Below are 15,332 nucleotides of genomic sequence, written 5' to 3'. Positions count from 1 at the left end.
GAAAAAAAATATTTTTTTTTAAGTAGGGATTCTGCATCTTCCCTGATTAGGCAGATTATACCATTAATGTGAGCGTGTATTTAAAATGCTGGGAGTAGAAGAGAACAGTCGAATAGCCATGTTCTGTTACATCAAGACTATGCTATATTTTTGCACTTCTAAAGGAAAGAAAAAGCTTACAAGTTTTTATAGTGCATCTGTGCAATTATCAGCTTTGATCTCTCTTCCAAATTAATACTCAAATGACTGAAGATGCTAGTAATGGTATGAGCAACCATGAGGAAGGGGTTGAAGTGTTTCTCCCTATAAGGTAAATAATATGAAGGCAACAGCATGCCTGTTGTGTAGGTGAGTGGAGTAAAGCCAGGAGTTATCTCTTGGCACCTCCCACCTATCCAGAGCCCAGAGCTCAGCAGGCAGTACGCAGGCTGGAAGCAGGGCAGGGAGGAGGCAGGGTCAGGGTCCAGATGCATGGCCTTGCTTGCTAGGTGGAAGCGGCAGTAACTCAGCTTAAAGGTCCCTTCCCTCGCACTTGGGAGTGAGAGAGATGATCTGCAGGCTGCAGGGCAACTTATCTGGGTCACGGTAACCATTAGAAAAGGAGTTCAGTGCTAGCAGCCCATTCTGGTTTTTGTGGGGTTTGTGTGTTTGTTTGTTTTAAATTTTTAATTTTTTATTCTTATTGACTTTTTTGAGCACTGTATGAGCTTCAGACTCTAGTTATTCATAGCTTGGGCCTGCCATAGGAATAAATCTTTAGAGATAAATTAACAAGGACCAGAGAGTGCAGTCAAGCACTGGGCCACTGGTCATGATGCTTCTAGATTACTGGATCATGCCCTGCTCTGTTTTGGACACTACAGTTGGCTTTCAAAGGCAAACCGAGTCTGAAAGGGTCTAAAAGGGAGCAGTGTGGATGTAGTCTCCTTCTCTGGAGACGTTCAAAACCCACCTGGATGCCTTCCTGTGTAACCTCATCTAGGTGTTCCTGCTCCGGCAGGGGGATTGGACTAGATGATCTTTTGAGGTCCCTTCCAATCCCTAACGTTTTGTGATTCTGTGATTCTGTGAATCAGTCAGCATTACTTGATCCTGAGATCAGACCCCAGTCCTTTTCACCTGCCAGTACGGAGGTGATTGCCAAAAGGATCTACCACCCAGTGATGTACCCCAAATGGGGCTCACAGTTTTATACAGTAACTGCAGATTTACATGTACGTAATGACAGTCACTTACACTATGTTTCTCTTGGTTTATGTGGCTGTGTAATAAGATGAAGCCCATCTTAGTTTTGGCCTCTATTTCTTTACAAAGCTTCCTCTTCGGTCAGAGAATATACAGTTGTCAAACCAATATTTTTTTTGTGATTTGGGGCAATTAGAACAAGCTTTTTCTCATGCAGTTACAGCATGTGCAGTCCAGACTCCCTGTCCCCTCGGGCCTCCCTGTAGGTATCTCAGTGCTGCCAGAGCCTCCCTGGCATGTGGGGGTGGTGGTGGCCACTGGCTCAGAGCACAGGCTGCAGCATGGACTGCCCACCTCTCTCACAGGTGGGTGGGTGCAGAAGTGTTAGGTTTTTACATCCCTGTAGGTGATGTGACGATGTGACAGCAACCAGCCCTGGACTGGCAGCAGCCCCCTCTGACTGCTGGAGACCTCATCTGCCATGGGGGAAATGTCATTGAGGTCTCCCTTATGGTTCAGGTTATTCGAGATTTCCTCTGGGTAAAAAAAAAGAAATAAATAATGGCTGCAGTTCTATTTTTCGCACACAAAAAGGAGTATTTTTCAGTTTCATCAGCTGCTAAATGAGTAGATTATGAAGAAGAGTAAAAAGTATTTTGTGGCGGAAAAGCAATTTTCCTGAGAGGTCTGCTGCCCTCCACTTCTGTTGTTATTGTTATACTCATGATAACAAAGGCAACTTCTCTTGCATTGTTCGTTTTTTTGAGTCATAAAAATGATGAAGCAAACAGCTGTTGCACCTTTGTTTCAGTTGCTGCAGATGGTGGGACTGAATCTTCAGCCTTAGTGGACGACAATGGCAGTGAGGAAGACTACAGTTATGAGGAGCTCTGCCAAGCCACCCCCAGGTACCTGCAGCCCGGAGGGGAACAGCTAGCAATTAATGAGGTAACATCCTGGGCTTTGCGTTGCTGTGATGATGGCAGGGGGAGGTGGGTGTTTTCCACAGGTCTAGTTTTATCCTGTAGTAGGAGTAATTGTGGGCACTGTATTGAAGTATTTTAATCTTTTAAGTAATTTATTAGTGAATTGTTTATCCTTTGTCCTTTATAACCTTGTTTTCTTCCCGTTGCAGCTGATAAGCGATGGCAGTATTGTCTATGCAGAAGCTCTCTGGGACCATGTGACTATGGATGACCAAGAGCTGGGCTTCAAAGCTGGAGACGTCATTAGAGTCCTAGAAGCTTCCAACAAGGACTGGTGGTGGGGAAGAAACGAGGACAAGGAGGCCTGGTTTCCAGCTAGCTTTGTCAGGGTGAGTGACTTTCTTGCTTTTGCACCATTGTCACATGAGATTCCTAGCAGAGTGCAACAGAGCAATGGTAATGGCATTTGATGTAAGTGAAGGGCCTGATCCTCAGCATCTTTGGACCTGAACATCAGTGGTGTAACTCCTAATGACTTCACAAGGTAAAAAACAATAGAGAATCACACCCCAAGATCCCTTAGCTCCTCTAACACCTTTTACTCTGGCTTCTTTCTTTGTATTGCTCTTTTGTAACTAAAAGAATTTCTCAACCAGAAATGAGGGCAGCAGAAAGCTCAACCAGGAGCGGTCAGTGCATGTGGAGAGGAGGCGGCAGTTTTCATGAGGGAGTGGGGAAAGCTGTGTTGCAGGGATTTCTTGGTAAAATAAGGCTTTATTTATTATCACAATGTTGTGTAGAAATCCAGTTCACAGTTTGAACTTCCTAATCAGAACTCAGCCAGATTATCATGGCAGTATAACTCTGAAATGGTATAAAATTAAACTACATGTTAGAAATTAATTTGAAGTACTTTTTGAGAGCCTGTAAGGAAGCTTGGGCCACACTGAAGTACTGCACAAAGTGCAAGAAATGGTTCATGCATTTGCCCTTCCTGGATCTCCAGCCAGTATGGCCAATCAGACAAAAGTCAAAAAAGGAGGTGCGATTATCCACATTGTACAGATGGGGAACTGAGGCAGAGGGAAACTATTTAAAAGTATTTGAGTTGTCTACTTTTGTAATTTTTAACTGTATGCTGGCTTGACCAAAATAACACATAGACTACTAGTAAGGGTCAGAAATATCCTTAAGTCTGAAAATACACAGGCAACACGTTATATCTCTCAGATACTGTGAGTAGAAAGTCATGTGTTTAACCAGACTGAAATCTCAGCACTTTTATTTGAACATGCAGTGGGCAAAATGAGATAAATCCTGTTGTGGAAAGTCTATAACATAAGAATGGAAACACTTCTGTAGCAAGACCTCTCTTAAATGTAAGAAGTTTGTAACAGCTTTATCATGTTTTGTAAAAGTTTGCTGCTTTACAGTGTTTGCTTTGTTTGTTCTGCTGCAGCTGCGAGTTAATCAGGAAGAAACGCCAGAAAATTGTGGTAGTATCCAGGATGAAGAACAAGATGCAGATAGTAACAAGCATCGTCAGAAAATAGCTGAAAACAAGGATCAGATGAGAACTAATGTTATACAGGAAATTATGAACACAGAACGAGTCTATATCAAGCATCTCAAGGACATCTGTGAGGTACATGCTTTAACCTGAGGGCATTCTGCTGACCTCATGTGAGCAAAACATCCCATAGTAGTTGAGAACCAGAGTGGTTTCTCATATCAAAATATTCCCAGTTGCACTTCTGAGGCTGTTTGTCAGAACCTTCTTGTGTCTTATGGCTTTCCTCTCTGCTAACTGCCACAAGGCACTGTTTCCTTTAAAAAAAAAACCACATTCCACTTTTGACATGGAAAAAGTGCTTTGTTTATCTGACTATTTGCAAAATAATGAGAGAAGGAAGTCCAGTATATTTAGAACTTTTTACCACTTATTTGAACCATAAAATGTGGGGGTTTTCTGCTTTTTGTTCAGATTTTGTTGGAGGCTCACACTTGGACAAGAAGCTTCTTAATACTTTTCAGTGAAGTTTGCCTCTTCTGACGTGGATTGTGATGCATTTAACCTGTATTTGACTTTCATTTGTGGTTAGCATCTGGAAGGGTGCTAAGCAACCTACCAAAATATTCTTTGTACCCTTAGTTTGCTGAGTCTCTCTCTGTATTTGTCATGTTGTCATCCTTTAGTCCACCACTCATCATTAGGTTCTTTTACAGACAACAAAGTAGACAGGACAACAGTGTTTTTTGGTTCCCTTTTTTTGTTTTTTTACATCAGGCCTTTTTTATGCATTTGAAGAAAGAAGAAAGGGAAAACAAAAAGACAAAAGCTGGTTGCTAATTGGCTATTTTTTAAATATTAAATGTAAGTTTTGTCATGTAGATTGACTATTTACTTATGCTAGCAAGTTTGACTGTGTGCCTAAAAGATCAAGAAGGAATTTGTACACACAGCTGTGTCTCTGCCGTGCTTAGCTGAGTTCTAGGACATCACTTTCACATTTTACTGACCTATTAATTCTTAGACTGATATTAATAATTAACTTTCTCTAATACATATATTCTATACCTCTTTTTAAAAATCTGATATGCCTCTGAGTTTAGTACAAAAGAGCAAACACACATTTCCCAAGTAGAGGAGTGATGCTCTGTATTCAGCATGTGGGGTAGAGATGATCTGCTTTCGTCAGAGTGAATCTACAGGGTGGTTCAAGCAGGACATAAGGCTGAAGATATGCTCACGTAAGACTAAGCTAGAAAAGCTACTGCAGAGAATAATCCAAATTTACAAACTCTGCACTAGAATGCATCAGTTGGGCTGGTGCAGTCCAGAAGCTGGAGTATATCCAGAAAAACATTTTACATTTGAGAAGTGTCTGCAGTCTGTATTAGAAGAGCTGCACAGGAATTAATTTTCCTTGTCACAGTTATCCTCCTAACAGTAGTAAACCTGGTAGCTAGCTTGCAGCAGAACCACTGCACAGCTCTCACAGCAGATGGCTGTGGAGGAGACAGGAATATTCATAACAGTGCCAGCAATATTGCAAGGCTTTTTACAGCTGTCTGCTCCCAAAGCGATTTGATCCTCTGCCTGAAAGCAGCTGAACAGAGGAGCCTGGCAGATAACCCTTATCACACCAGTTAACCTTCACACTCCTCTGTACCCTGGTGCTATCACTGGTGTGAAAGTATGAGCACAGCCAGCAGCTGTTCTGGATATCCAGCCTCTGCACTGTATCCTCCTCGTCCTGCTCAGCTTTGGGTACCTGAGGAAGTGCACGTGGCAGTGTGTGGTGGCTGGTGCTACGTCTTTCAGACCTAAGAGGCCTCTGATCGTACCTTTGCTTCTTAACTATGCAAGTGCCAATGCAATCTAGCGTTAGTGATGGCAGAGCAGCATTTGTTCCAAGGGTATTTTAAAACTGGAGGACTCAGGTAGGTATCTACTTAACACTGGGTAAGAATGAAGTGAACTGGACTTACGTGATGTTCTTACAAGTAAAGAGAAAAAAACTGGAAAAGTGATTGTATTTTTATGGCTAGACTTGCCAATGCTATTACCTCCTGCCAATACTGTATGGATTTTACCAAACAGCAGCATACTGTGTGCATTTTCCTTCTCTGGATTAGACTGTTCCCTACTAACCTGCCGCTTGAGGAACTAGTACTTTAACTGTGGTAGAAATTGTCTTTATATTAACAGTTTTAGGGTTTGTTCTTGTCTGCATAGAGAAGAACTGTTGTGACACAGAGAAATTGCTATGGAAAAGTGCAGCAGCAAAGGTAGTAGCATGCATGGGGCCTTACACTTTGCTCCTCCTCCTGCGGATAGTCATAAAAGGAAGATGCAAATGGGCTGTACACACTCTGTAGGTTTTTGTTTCCCTGAGTCATTCATGGTAATGTAAGGCACAAGTTGGACTGCAAGAATCAATGTGTAAACATTTCAGATCCAAATATTGCATGTCTGTGTGTGTGTGTCTGTATGGCTGGGAAACCACCTACCTGCCCATAGGTCACAGGGGTTTTGCCAGCTCAAATGGGCTTGTTCAGGGTAGAACCTGTTCTCACATCTCTCAAACTAAAGAGGCTTTTTTGTTTTATTTCCAGGGTTATATTCGGCAGTGTCGCAAACATACAGGAATGTTCACCACGGCTCAGTTAAGCACCATTTTTGGAAATATTGAAGACATTTACAAGTTCCAAAGAAAATTTCTGAAGGATCTTGAGAAACAGTACAACAAAGAGGAACCTCATCTAAGTGAAATAGGGTCCTGTTTTCTTCAACATGTACGTTGCAAAAGTCAGTTTTATGTATGAAATTAACAAAACATGATAAGAAAATACTAAGTTACCTTGTTAGGAGGGATTTTAGTAAGAAGTGCTTAACAAATGCTAAACTACATATAGATAGCATTTTAGAATATAAAATAATCTGACTCAATTTCTGCATAGTTTCAAGGCTGATCAGCCTGGAAACACTATAGGAAATGGGTTAATTAATCTAATTAGATACCATAGATCTTACAAAAATACATTTCCTCCTTTCTAGACATGCTTCAGTTAAAGCTTTGACTTTATTTTCTTTTTTGTAGCAAGAAGGCTTTGCAATTTATTCAGAATATTGTAACAATCATCCCAGTGCCTGCATTGAACTTTCCAAGCTAATGAAACAGGGCAAATACCGTCACTTCTTCGAGGCCTGTCGCTTGCTTCAGCAGATGATTGACATTGCCATCGATGGTTTCCTTCTCACACCCGTTCAGAAAATCTGCAAATACCCACTGCAGCTTGCAGAATTGCTCAAATACACCACTCAGGAGCACAGGTGAGAGAACCTGTAATAACAGCTAATTACTCAGGCTTTCTGGGTGTTACAACACTGAGGCTTTTGAGATCAGGAAAGAAACTCTCATAGACTACTGTAGATGGGAGCTCCTTAATACATAGGCATCCTGAAACCATCACAAATATTAAGAAAAGGAGCATCTGAAATGTAGCATAGAGGACTGACAGAATGCAAGACAGAATGAAGAATCAGTGAAAGAGAGAAGGAAAGGAAAAGGTGCTGAAACAGGATGCAGGGAGAGTTGTGTAAATCAGAGTGAGAAAAAGCCAATGTGTCAAAGAAATTAAGGAGATCAACAGAAGAAAGGAAGAAGCTACATAAATGTTGCGGATACACGAAAAGGTAAAGAGGGCCTTAATATAACCCCACAATCTGAACAAGTTTGAAAGTTGTTTTTTTTAATTTACTAGTAATAAACGTTGTCTTTGTTGCAATGAAGTCCAGACATTAGATTATCAGCTGGTATAAATGAGAATTGAAGTTGCAGGTTATTAGCTTTTCTGGTACACCCCATAGCTGATTAGCTCTTCGACTAAATTAACATTTTATCTTTAAGTATCTGCCTTTTTACCTTGTACAATTGCAAGAAAAAAGTTCCATTGTGACTCCTGTGCTCAGAGTCCAAATGCAGCCTGAGGCAATGCTTTCACACCAAAGTCTGCACTTCTTTAACCTTGAGAAACCTCCTCTTGGAGATGAAGGGATTTTTGCCAGAAGCCGATGTACAGAGGATGTGAAGTGCTAACATTCAGATGTGAAAAGCCTCCATTCAGTTCTGTGGTCCAGAGATGCCTACAAGCACAGACAGGTGCCCAGTGTGCAGAGATACTCACACACAGGCAGGCCCACACCCACACTTGGTAAAGCTCCAGCCAACTTTTTTTTTGGTAGCTTTTTGTTTTACTCTCATAAAGAGTTTGAAGATCTGATGTGCACAGCCTGCCATGAAGGCCACAGGTTGTGCAGCAAGTAGGAATTACCCACCCACCAGCAGGGAAAGAAGGAACTGAGATAAGGAAGGGCAAGAGCAGCAGCTTGGATATCATGTGGCCACCCTGTGGGACATCTCCCCGATGTTAATAGGAAGCTGTTATTGTTAATCTCACTGTTTGTATACAGTGTGGCAGCAAAGAGTTTCCAGAGATACAAATAGAGAGAGTGGAGTAACGTGCAGATTTAGGAGGGAAGTGCATCCATCAGCAGCAGCTGATGAAAATAGGAACCAAGATAGAAGCAGATAAAAAGGAGAGCAAGGCTGACCGCTTTGCAGGGTTTATTTCTGGCTTGTGCTGTTTTCTGCCTCTGGGTCCCCTTTTTTGCAAGAGGTGTTCTGATAAAGGAGGGAAGGCAACTGCTCTGCTGGGACTCGTAAAACAAGAAATAAGTCTCTTTCCTTCCTTCTTCTCAGAGACTCCATGTAAGGAAGGTGATGGATGCTATACAAAGAGGGATCAAAACCTGCTTACAGGTTGAGGACATTCATAATCATGTGGGGAGCTCAGGGAAAGAAGGAGGGGAGTAGAGCAATAGAAGGACGGGAGGCTTGCATTGGACCAGGGCAGGGGAAGGTGAAAGCCTTGATCTCATGCACTTGTTCAATGAAAACAGACCACTTCGTCAGCGTTGTCTCCTTTAATTCTTTTCTCTGGTGCCTGTGCACCTAAGCCATTTGGAACAAGACAAGAAGGAGAAAATACAGTTGTTAAAACATGATTAAAGGAATGTCCTTCCCAATAAAATCCCATTAAAATCTTGCTTAAAAACAAATTCCTTTGGTGAAATGTAGGTGTCACTGAGGTCCATGTGAGTTCTACCATTGTTTTCAGTATAGACAGCATTTCAGTTCGCTAATTACCTCCTCTGCCTTCTTCTACCAGTTAAACAATTTGCTGGACAAGGCCTAGCAGTACAGCAGCAGTGCATTGTAGGAACTACCATGTGAGGCTCAGGGTAGCTGAGAATCAGGTTTCTCTTATTTAAGTACCCTGAGTAGAGGGATAGATAAGTAATGTGGGCTAATACTTCAAGCGCTGTGTCACAGTTTGTGATTGCATCATATCCATTGCGTAAGCGACCTTTGAAACGTGCCTGTATTTCACAGTGATTATAACAACATCAAAGCTGCATATGAGGCTATGAAGAATGTAGCATGCCTGATCAACGAGCGAAAACGAAGACTAGAAAGCATTGACAAGATTGCGCGTTGGCAAGTCTCTATCGTAGACTGGGAGGTAAGCGTCAGCCTGACCCTTTCCTGTGCAAAGATACTGTGTACAGTACTTGATGTCCTCTACAAGATAGGTCTTTCTGAGTAGTACATAGTTTATGGTGTCTGCTTTTCAATGGGTCATTGATGAGTTAAAAGTCCAGTTGCTCCATTTGCAGTGATTCTGTTACTGATTACCTTGTTTATTACTGGGGAAGAGCAGTGTGTATTAACATGGACACTTGTCTTTGAGATGATACTGGACTGAGATGACAAAATTGATTTTTTTTTAAAAATGCGTGACCTATAGAACCTCCTTTGAATTTTTAGTTGTTCTATCAGAACTTGAATCTGCTTTACTGGCTTTAATGAGTTTCCTCCTGATTTATGCAGAAATAAAATAGAGCAGAACGAAATTAATCAAGTTTACCTGTATGAGATTATCTATGTTCTATGACATTTTCAAATCTAATAATAAAAATACAAGAAACAAGTGAACTTAAGACTTGATTATAAAATAAGAGTGGTTAGGCACGGTGTAAGATCTTAAAATACTATTTACTTACTATTACTATGTATCTTCCTAGGGACCAGATGTGTTAGCCAGAAGCTCAGAACTGATCCACTCAGGAGAACTGACCAAAATATCAAAGCAAGGCAAAAGCCAGCAGAGGACTTTCTTCCTTTTTGACCATCAGCTTGTGTTCTGCAAGAAGGACTTACTGAGAAGGGACATCTTGTATTATAAGGATCGTCTTGACATGGACGAGATGGAAATTGTGGACACTGAAGATGGCAGAGACAGAGACTTTAACATTAATGTTAAGAATGCTTTTAAGATAATAAACAGAGGGACAGGAGAGATTCATTTGTTCTTTGCAAAGAAACAGGAGGATAAAAACAGATGGATGCAGGCGTGCGAAAATGAAAGGAGAAGAGTCCAGGAGGACAAGGAAATGGGTGAGTGGAAGGATTTCCTCTCTAAAAGGTGGCAAAAATGAAGAGGAATGTTCTTGATGTTACACTTCTTTATGCTTTGTGCAGATGTGCACTCTGCCTTCTTGTACTGTTGCCTCTTACTTACACAACATGACCTTCGGCTGTGCAAGTGAAGCCTGTTCAGGTGTGTTCGTCCTGTCACTGTGGGCCAAAGGTTGAGCGCTATGACAGCTGTGTCACAGTGTAACCCATGTGATTTGGGTACCTTACGGAGCAGAGTGAGATCTGAGATAGGAGAAGATGTAATTCACAGAGACCAAGCAGTAATAAAAATCCATCCAAAATCCCAGCACTTTTGTATGAATCATTGGCCCACAACATCTGTTCATAAAGGATACTTTATTATAAATCCAAGCAGCACTAATTGTAGATTTATATTGTCCGTGTTGTATAATGGCACCTCTTGTGCCCAGGAATAGTATCATTAGTTACAGACCCAAGAATGGCACCACTGGGCACTTTACAGAGGAATGAAGCCTAACGTTGAGTGAGCAGGGAAAAAGGTAGCAACTCCTACAATCAGCTTTAGACCTGATGTGGGACTTTCTTGAGAACAGTGTCTTCTGTGTGAATGTACATTTAGGATTGTTATTTAAATTTAATTTTTGGCATAGTTTCATGCTTCCTTTAAGATCAGTGACAAAAGCTTCAGCAAAATTTAATTGGCAAAACATACACAAAGCAACAGCACTAGTAAGAAAAATAAAACTTTAATATTTCTAAAGAAGTAATGAAAATACTACAGCATCTGTGTTACTTGACTTCATGAGAACTTCTGCTTTTTATAACACTCTTCAGGCTTAGGCTTTGGATGACAGCAGGTTAAAATTTGAAGTGCAGTGAAGTGGATGATGTAACTAGGAAATTATTAAAATTTAAACAAGATGACAAATCTTATATTCCATGATCCCTTAAAACACCTGGTCAGAAGAATAGGAAGACAGGAATAACTCCTACATTACAAATGTAAACCTTTTATCTTAGTAGCTTTCTTTTGTTTGGTACTGTTCTAAGTATGACAGAAATACGACCTCCTCGATATGTATTGTAGATAGTCAGTAAGCTGAAGAAAATACTTTCAAGTTTACCAATTCATATTCTAAGACCAGTTTTAATGGAATAAATCACAGCTCCTGCACTTCTGTGAGCAGGACTGAGCAAAAGAAGATAAAACGTGAACATTGTCGATTCCCACCCTTTCTGAGGAGCATTCTCGAGCTCTCCAAATCTGCATCTACACCTCCTCCTGCGGTGGTTGCTTTATGGAGCACTGGGAGGGTATGTTGAGCGGGCTAAATGCTGTGTGTCAGGATGCTTCTGAGGCTCACACTAGTGCATGCCCTGCGCAGCAGCAGGTCTGTCTTGTGCAGGCAGTTGGGTGGTACCATTCCTTCTAAGTGACACTGCTGCAGAAATTCCCAAGCATGAGGAAACTGCAGTGGTGTAGCAGCTACGGCCCTACGTGTCATTATTTATTCTACTGGCACTTCATGAAAATCAACATATGACACTCAAAAGGGTAACCAACAGCGGTGGCAGTGACAGCGATGAGATTTGTTGCAATAGCACTAACCCTTATTTAGGGCCAGGTCACAAATTCCCATGGTGCTGAGCAAGGGAGGATCCACCGTGTTTGCTGATCTTCAGGCATTATGCAATATAGTGAAGGAAATTCAGTGTAATGAAAACGTGTATTTTTGATAACGGCACATAGGAACATGCAGTCTTTTCTGCCCATCCAGCCTTCTGGAACCTTGCTTTTGAAATGCTGCATTATTCTGATGTACCTGTTTTGGCACAGGTACCAGAGGAAGGACAGTTCAGTTGTAATGGCTAATGTCTATCTGGTCTTGCAAGTCACAGTGGCTTGGATGTTTTAGTCATTATCCTGAAGACTCCTTCTTTTCTAAAATTTATTTTTTTTGGCATAATTAAACATTTTCTTTAGCCAAAACCAGTGGAAAGGCACCAGTATTCTCAACCTCAGGTTTAAATTTATCCTGCTGATTTTGTAAGCTATCTTGCTGGACTTCACACAAAGCCTCTAATCTAACCACTCAGAGAACAAATACATACTCTTCCAATTCAGAACTGCAAATGGCATTTTACTTCTATTTACAAAGACGCTTTGGTGCGAGTCACTGTCTCCCAAACCATATCTAGCTTTTCTTAGCTTTTATGAATATATGGGAAGAAAAGGCCACAGCCAGAAAATCCTTCTCCAAACCACTAATAGTAACCCTAAGAAAGTGGTCTGATCTCTGTTGATGAAATTGCTTACATTTTTTTTAAATCTCTTTCCTTGTTTCTATAAAAGAAAAAAACCCGTGCAGAATAAAATGAACTTCTGCTCCCCCAAAGTTACAGCTAACTGCTGTTGTATTATAAGTTAATAAGCTGATTTGCAATAACTTCTTCATAAGTTCAGGCTAAAAAAGTAAAGGGAATTTTAAAAGTATAGAAAAGTGTGGGGAGATGCAAAATGGAACCAAACCAGATGCTTCCTTCCAACTTTGAATCACAACTTCTGTGCTCCTTATGTGCGTATGAGTGAAATGAGTGGCAGCATGTGCACCCTGTTGGCTCTTGTGCCAACGTAACATATCTGTGATTCTTAATGTCTTGTACACAAGGAGAGGAAACTGGAGTGCCTGTATGTGGGCTCCAGACAACACCAGTCACTGGTGCCACCTTTTGTAGCAGATGCCTGGCATTTCGATTCAGCACAGATCAGTCATACACCTTCACGTGACAGTAAATAGCATAAGGTTGACCCTGTACTATAGCATCATGTAAGTCACACAAAGTATGCAAACAAGGACATGAGAAAATAGAGTGAGGTATCCAGCCCCAGTCTGATGCAGCCACAGCCACATCACAGCCTGCTTCGGTGTCTGGCAGGTTAGGTGATACTGTCCTCTCTGAGTGGGGGGAAGGATTCCCAAGTTTGTACTTAAAGATTCCCACATTTGTATTTCTGCAGTACCAGTGACTTCAGTTTGTTACTCCAAGTTAGCTCAGAGTGAATGGAAACAGAAACAGGTTCTGCATTTGTGATCTCTTACTTCATGGCTTGTAGCTGTCCAAAGTATCCATTTACACTTCTTTTTAATCTCTTGTTATCTGGACTTAACTATAAAAAGAACTTTTTGTGTGGTTAGTTCCTCAATGATTGTAATTTGCAGGAACTGGAAAGCAGCTTTTCCCAGTAATCTACAGGCAAATTAATTTTAATGTTCCTATTGTTATCCCAGTGAAAAATTATCTTTAAATTTATATTACAAAGTTAAATATACTTCTAAAAACTTCAGGTATATTGCTATTAAGATTTACTAAAATTGGTTAAAATATAGTTTATTTATTTCTTTTAATTTAATGTAATCAAGTATTAGATACAGTATTTTTATACCAGTGCCCTAATTTACACTTTGACATAGGAATGGAAATCTCAGAAAACCAGAAGAAACAAGCCATGCAGAATGCCCGAAAGTCAAGGCAAGGAAAAATTAAAGGTGAGTGTTCAGAACTGATTTATATTCTCACTGTGTTCCAGTGTTCTTCATGTTTGAAATAGCACAATTTCTCTATGGTTGAGTTTTCAATCTCTTAAAAAATTCTATGGTTTACATGGAGGTCAAATAATTTCCATCAACCTGTATTTTAATACCATATTCCAGTGCCTTTGTAAACTGTCTACTGAATCAGCTCCCCAGTCTCCTTCAGACAGGCAAGTCAGTGTTAACTTTATTAGAGAAGCAACTCAAGAGGTAAGGCAGGCGGCTTATTTAAGGATGTAGGGAAGTGCACTCAGAGATTAAATCAGAGATGAGAGTTACTGATTCTTTTCTTTGCTTTTACTCAAACAGCTTGTTCTTCTTTAGCAATTCTGGGCTTTGTTTAAAATTTCCTGAAGTTCTTTTTGCCACATATTGCTGCATATGTTACAACATACTCAAAATGGCTTCCTTCTGTCCTAGACTAGAGGGAAGGACGGACTTCTTGTTCCTTTTCTCTATCAGAAAATGTGTTATGATTTTGTCCATTTTCATCTTAAAGTCCTATTTGAATAAATCTCTAGTGTGCTGAGAGAACAAATTGAGCGAGTGGGACCAGATTAAGTCTGAATTTAGAAGTGAAGGAGTTGATGTAGGTAGTCCTCTGCTCCCTGGGGTTAATATTACTAAAGTATTTTCTGTTTATCAGTTGCTACATACCTATACAACCTGTCCAGATTTTCAGGGGAGGGGCTGAAAATTGTGATCAGGAGATTCTGATCAGAATGCAAAAAGGTTCAAGTCTGAGAACATTAGCCTGGAAAAATATTTTCCAAATTGAAGAAATAACGTTCTTGTTGGTAGCAATATATTACCCAGCCTTATTCTGAGATATTAGTATCTACTCTGTTAAGTCATTCCTTTGAAATACCAGAATTTACTTGTGCAAATATGGCCAGGCTATGTGAAAATGCTGCTTACTTTTGGTAATTCTGTAATGTTATTTTTAGTGGTATTATTCTCATCTTAAGCCAAATCAGTGCAGCAATTAAAAAGTCTAACATAGAAAAGGTAACCTTTAGTAGTGCTTCCATTCAAGATCATGGAAAAATTCATACTGGCTTTATTGACCATTGAATTTATCCCATGGTCCTGTGCTTGAACTTTCCCGGTATTGGTTGCTCTGCTGTCTGACTCATACGCTTTCTCAAACCATTCCTTTTGCAGGTGTAAGCTACAATGGGTGTCCTGTGCCTCCACCACATCAAAGCCTGCATCCTATTCACCAGCGCCACATCACTGTGCCTACCAGCATCCCACAGCAGCAGGTTTTCGCCCTGGCAGAACCCAAGCGGAAGCCATCCCTCTTCTGGCATACCTTCAACAAACTCACCCCCTTCAAGAAGTGAGAGGCCAAGGAGTTGGGAAGGGTATTGGTGCGGAGGGAGACTTACTCCAGAGAAGGGCCTTGGAGGCACAGTTAAGCTTATTTGAGCTCAGTGAACCTCCGGTTTTGGAGGGAAAACTGTGGGCTCCCTTGAGCCAGAAGTACCACCTTTGTCCAGAAGAAGAGTGAAGTTCCTCAACACTGCTCTGAAGTCAATGTTGCCAAATATCAGCATTGCTGATGAAGAGCAGTTTCCCTTCTGACAAAGACAACTTGC

The 15,332-nt window shown here is 40.9% G+C and overlaps 1 protein-coding gene across 3 annotated transcripts in view; it reads left to right on the top strand.

Moving 5' to 3' along the window:
• The window catches only part of SPATA13 (spermatogenesis associated 13), a 19,586-nt gene extending 4,509 nt beyond the window's left edge, over window positions 1-15,077 (top strand). Inside the window, exons 2-10 of one of the 3 annotated variants that reach the window (XM_010190700.1) lie at window positions 1,986-2,133; window positions 2,321-2,500; window positions 3,571-3,756; window positions 6,231-6,410; window positions 6,716-6,948; window positions 9,071-9,200; window positions 9,763-10,135; window positions 13,612-13,690; window positions 14,903-15,077. In XM_010190700.1, coding sequence (XP_010189002.1) covers window positions 2,375-2,500; window positions 3,571-3,756; window positions 6,231-6,410; window positions 6,716-6,948; window positions 9,071-9,200; window positions 9,763-10,135; window positions 13,612-13,690; window positions 14,903-15,077 — 1,482 coding nt within the window. In that variant the 5' untranslated portion in view covers window positions 1,986-2,133; window positions 2,321-2,374. The remainder of the gene's footprint in view (window positions 1-1,985; window positions 2,134-2,320; window positions 2,501-3,570; window positions 3,757-6,230; window positions 6,411-6,715; window positions 6,949-9,070; window positions 9,201-9,762; window positions 10,136-13,611; window positions 13,691-14,902) is intronic. The other 2 variants (XM_010190698.1, XM_010190699.1) reach the window with 2 other exon arrangements.
• The last annotated feature ends 255 nt before the right edge of the window (window positions 15,078-15,332 follow it).

Source organism: Mesitornis unicolor, unplaced genomic scaffold, assembly GCF_000695765.1.
Source record: "Mesitornis unicolor isolate BGI_N332 unplaced genomic scaffold, ASM69576v1 scaffold47938, whole genome shotgun sequence".
NCBI lineage: Eukaryota > Metazoa > Chordata > Aves > Mesitornithiformes > Mesitornithidae > Mesitornis > Mesitornis unicolor.
This window is presented reverse-complemented; position numbering and strand designations above follow the sequence as displayed.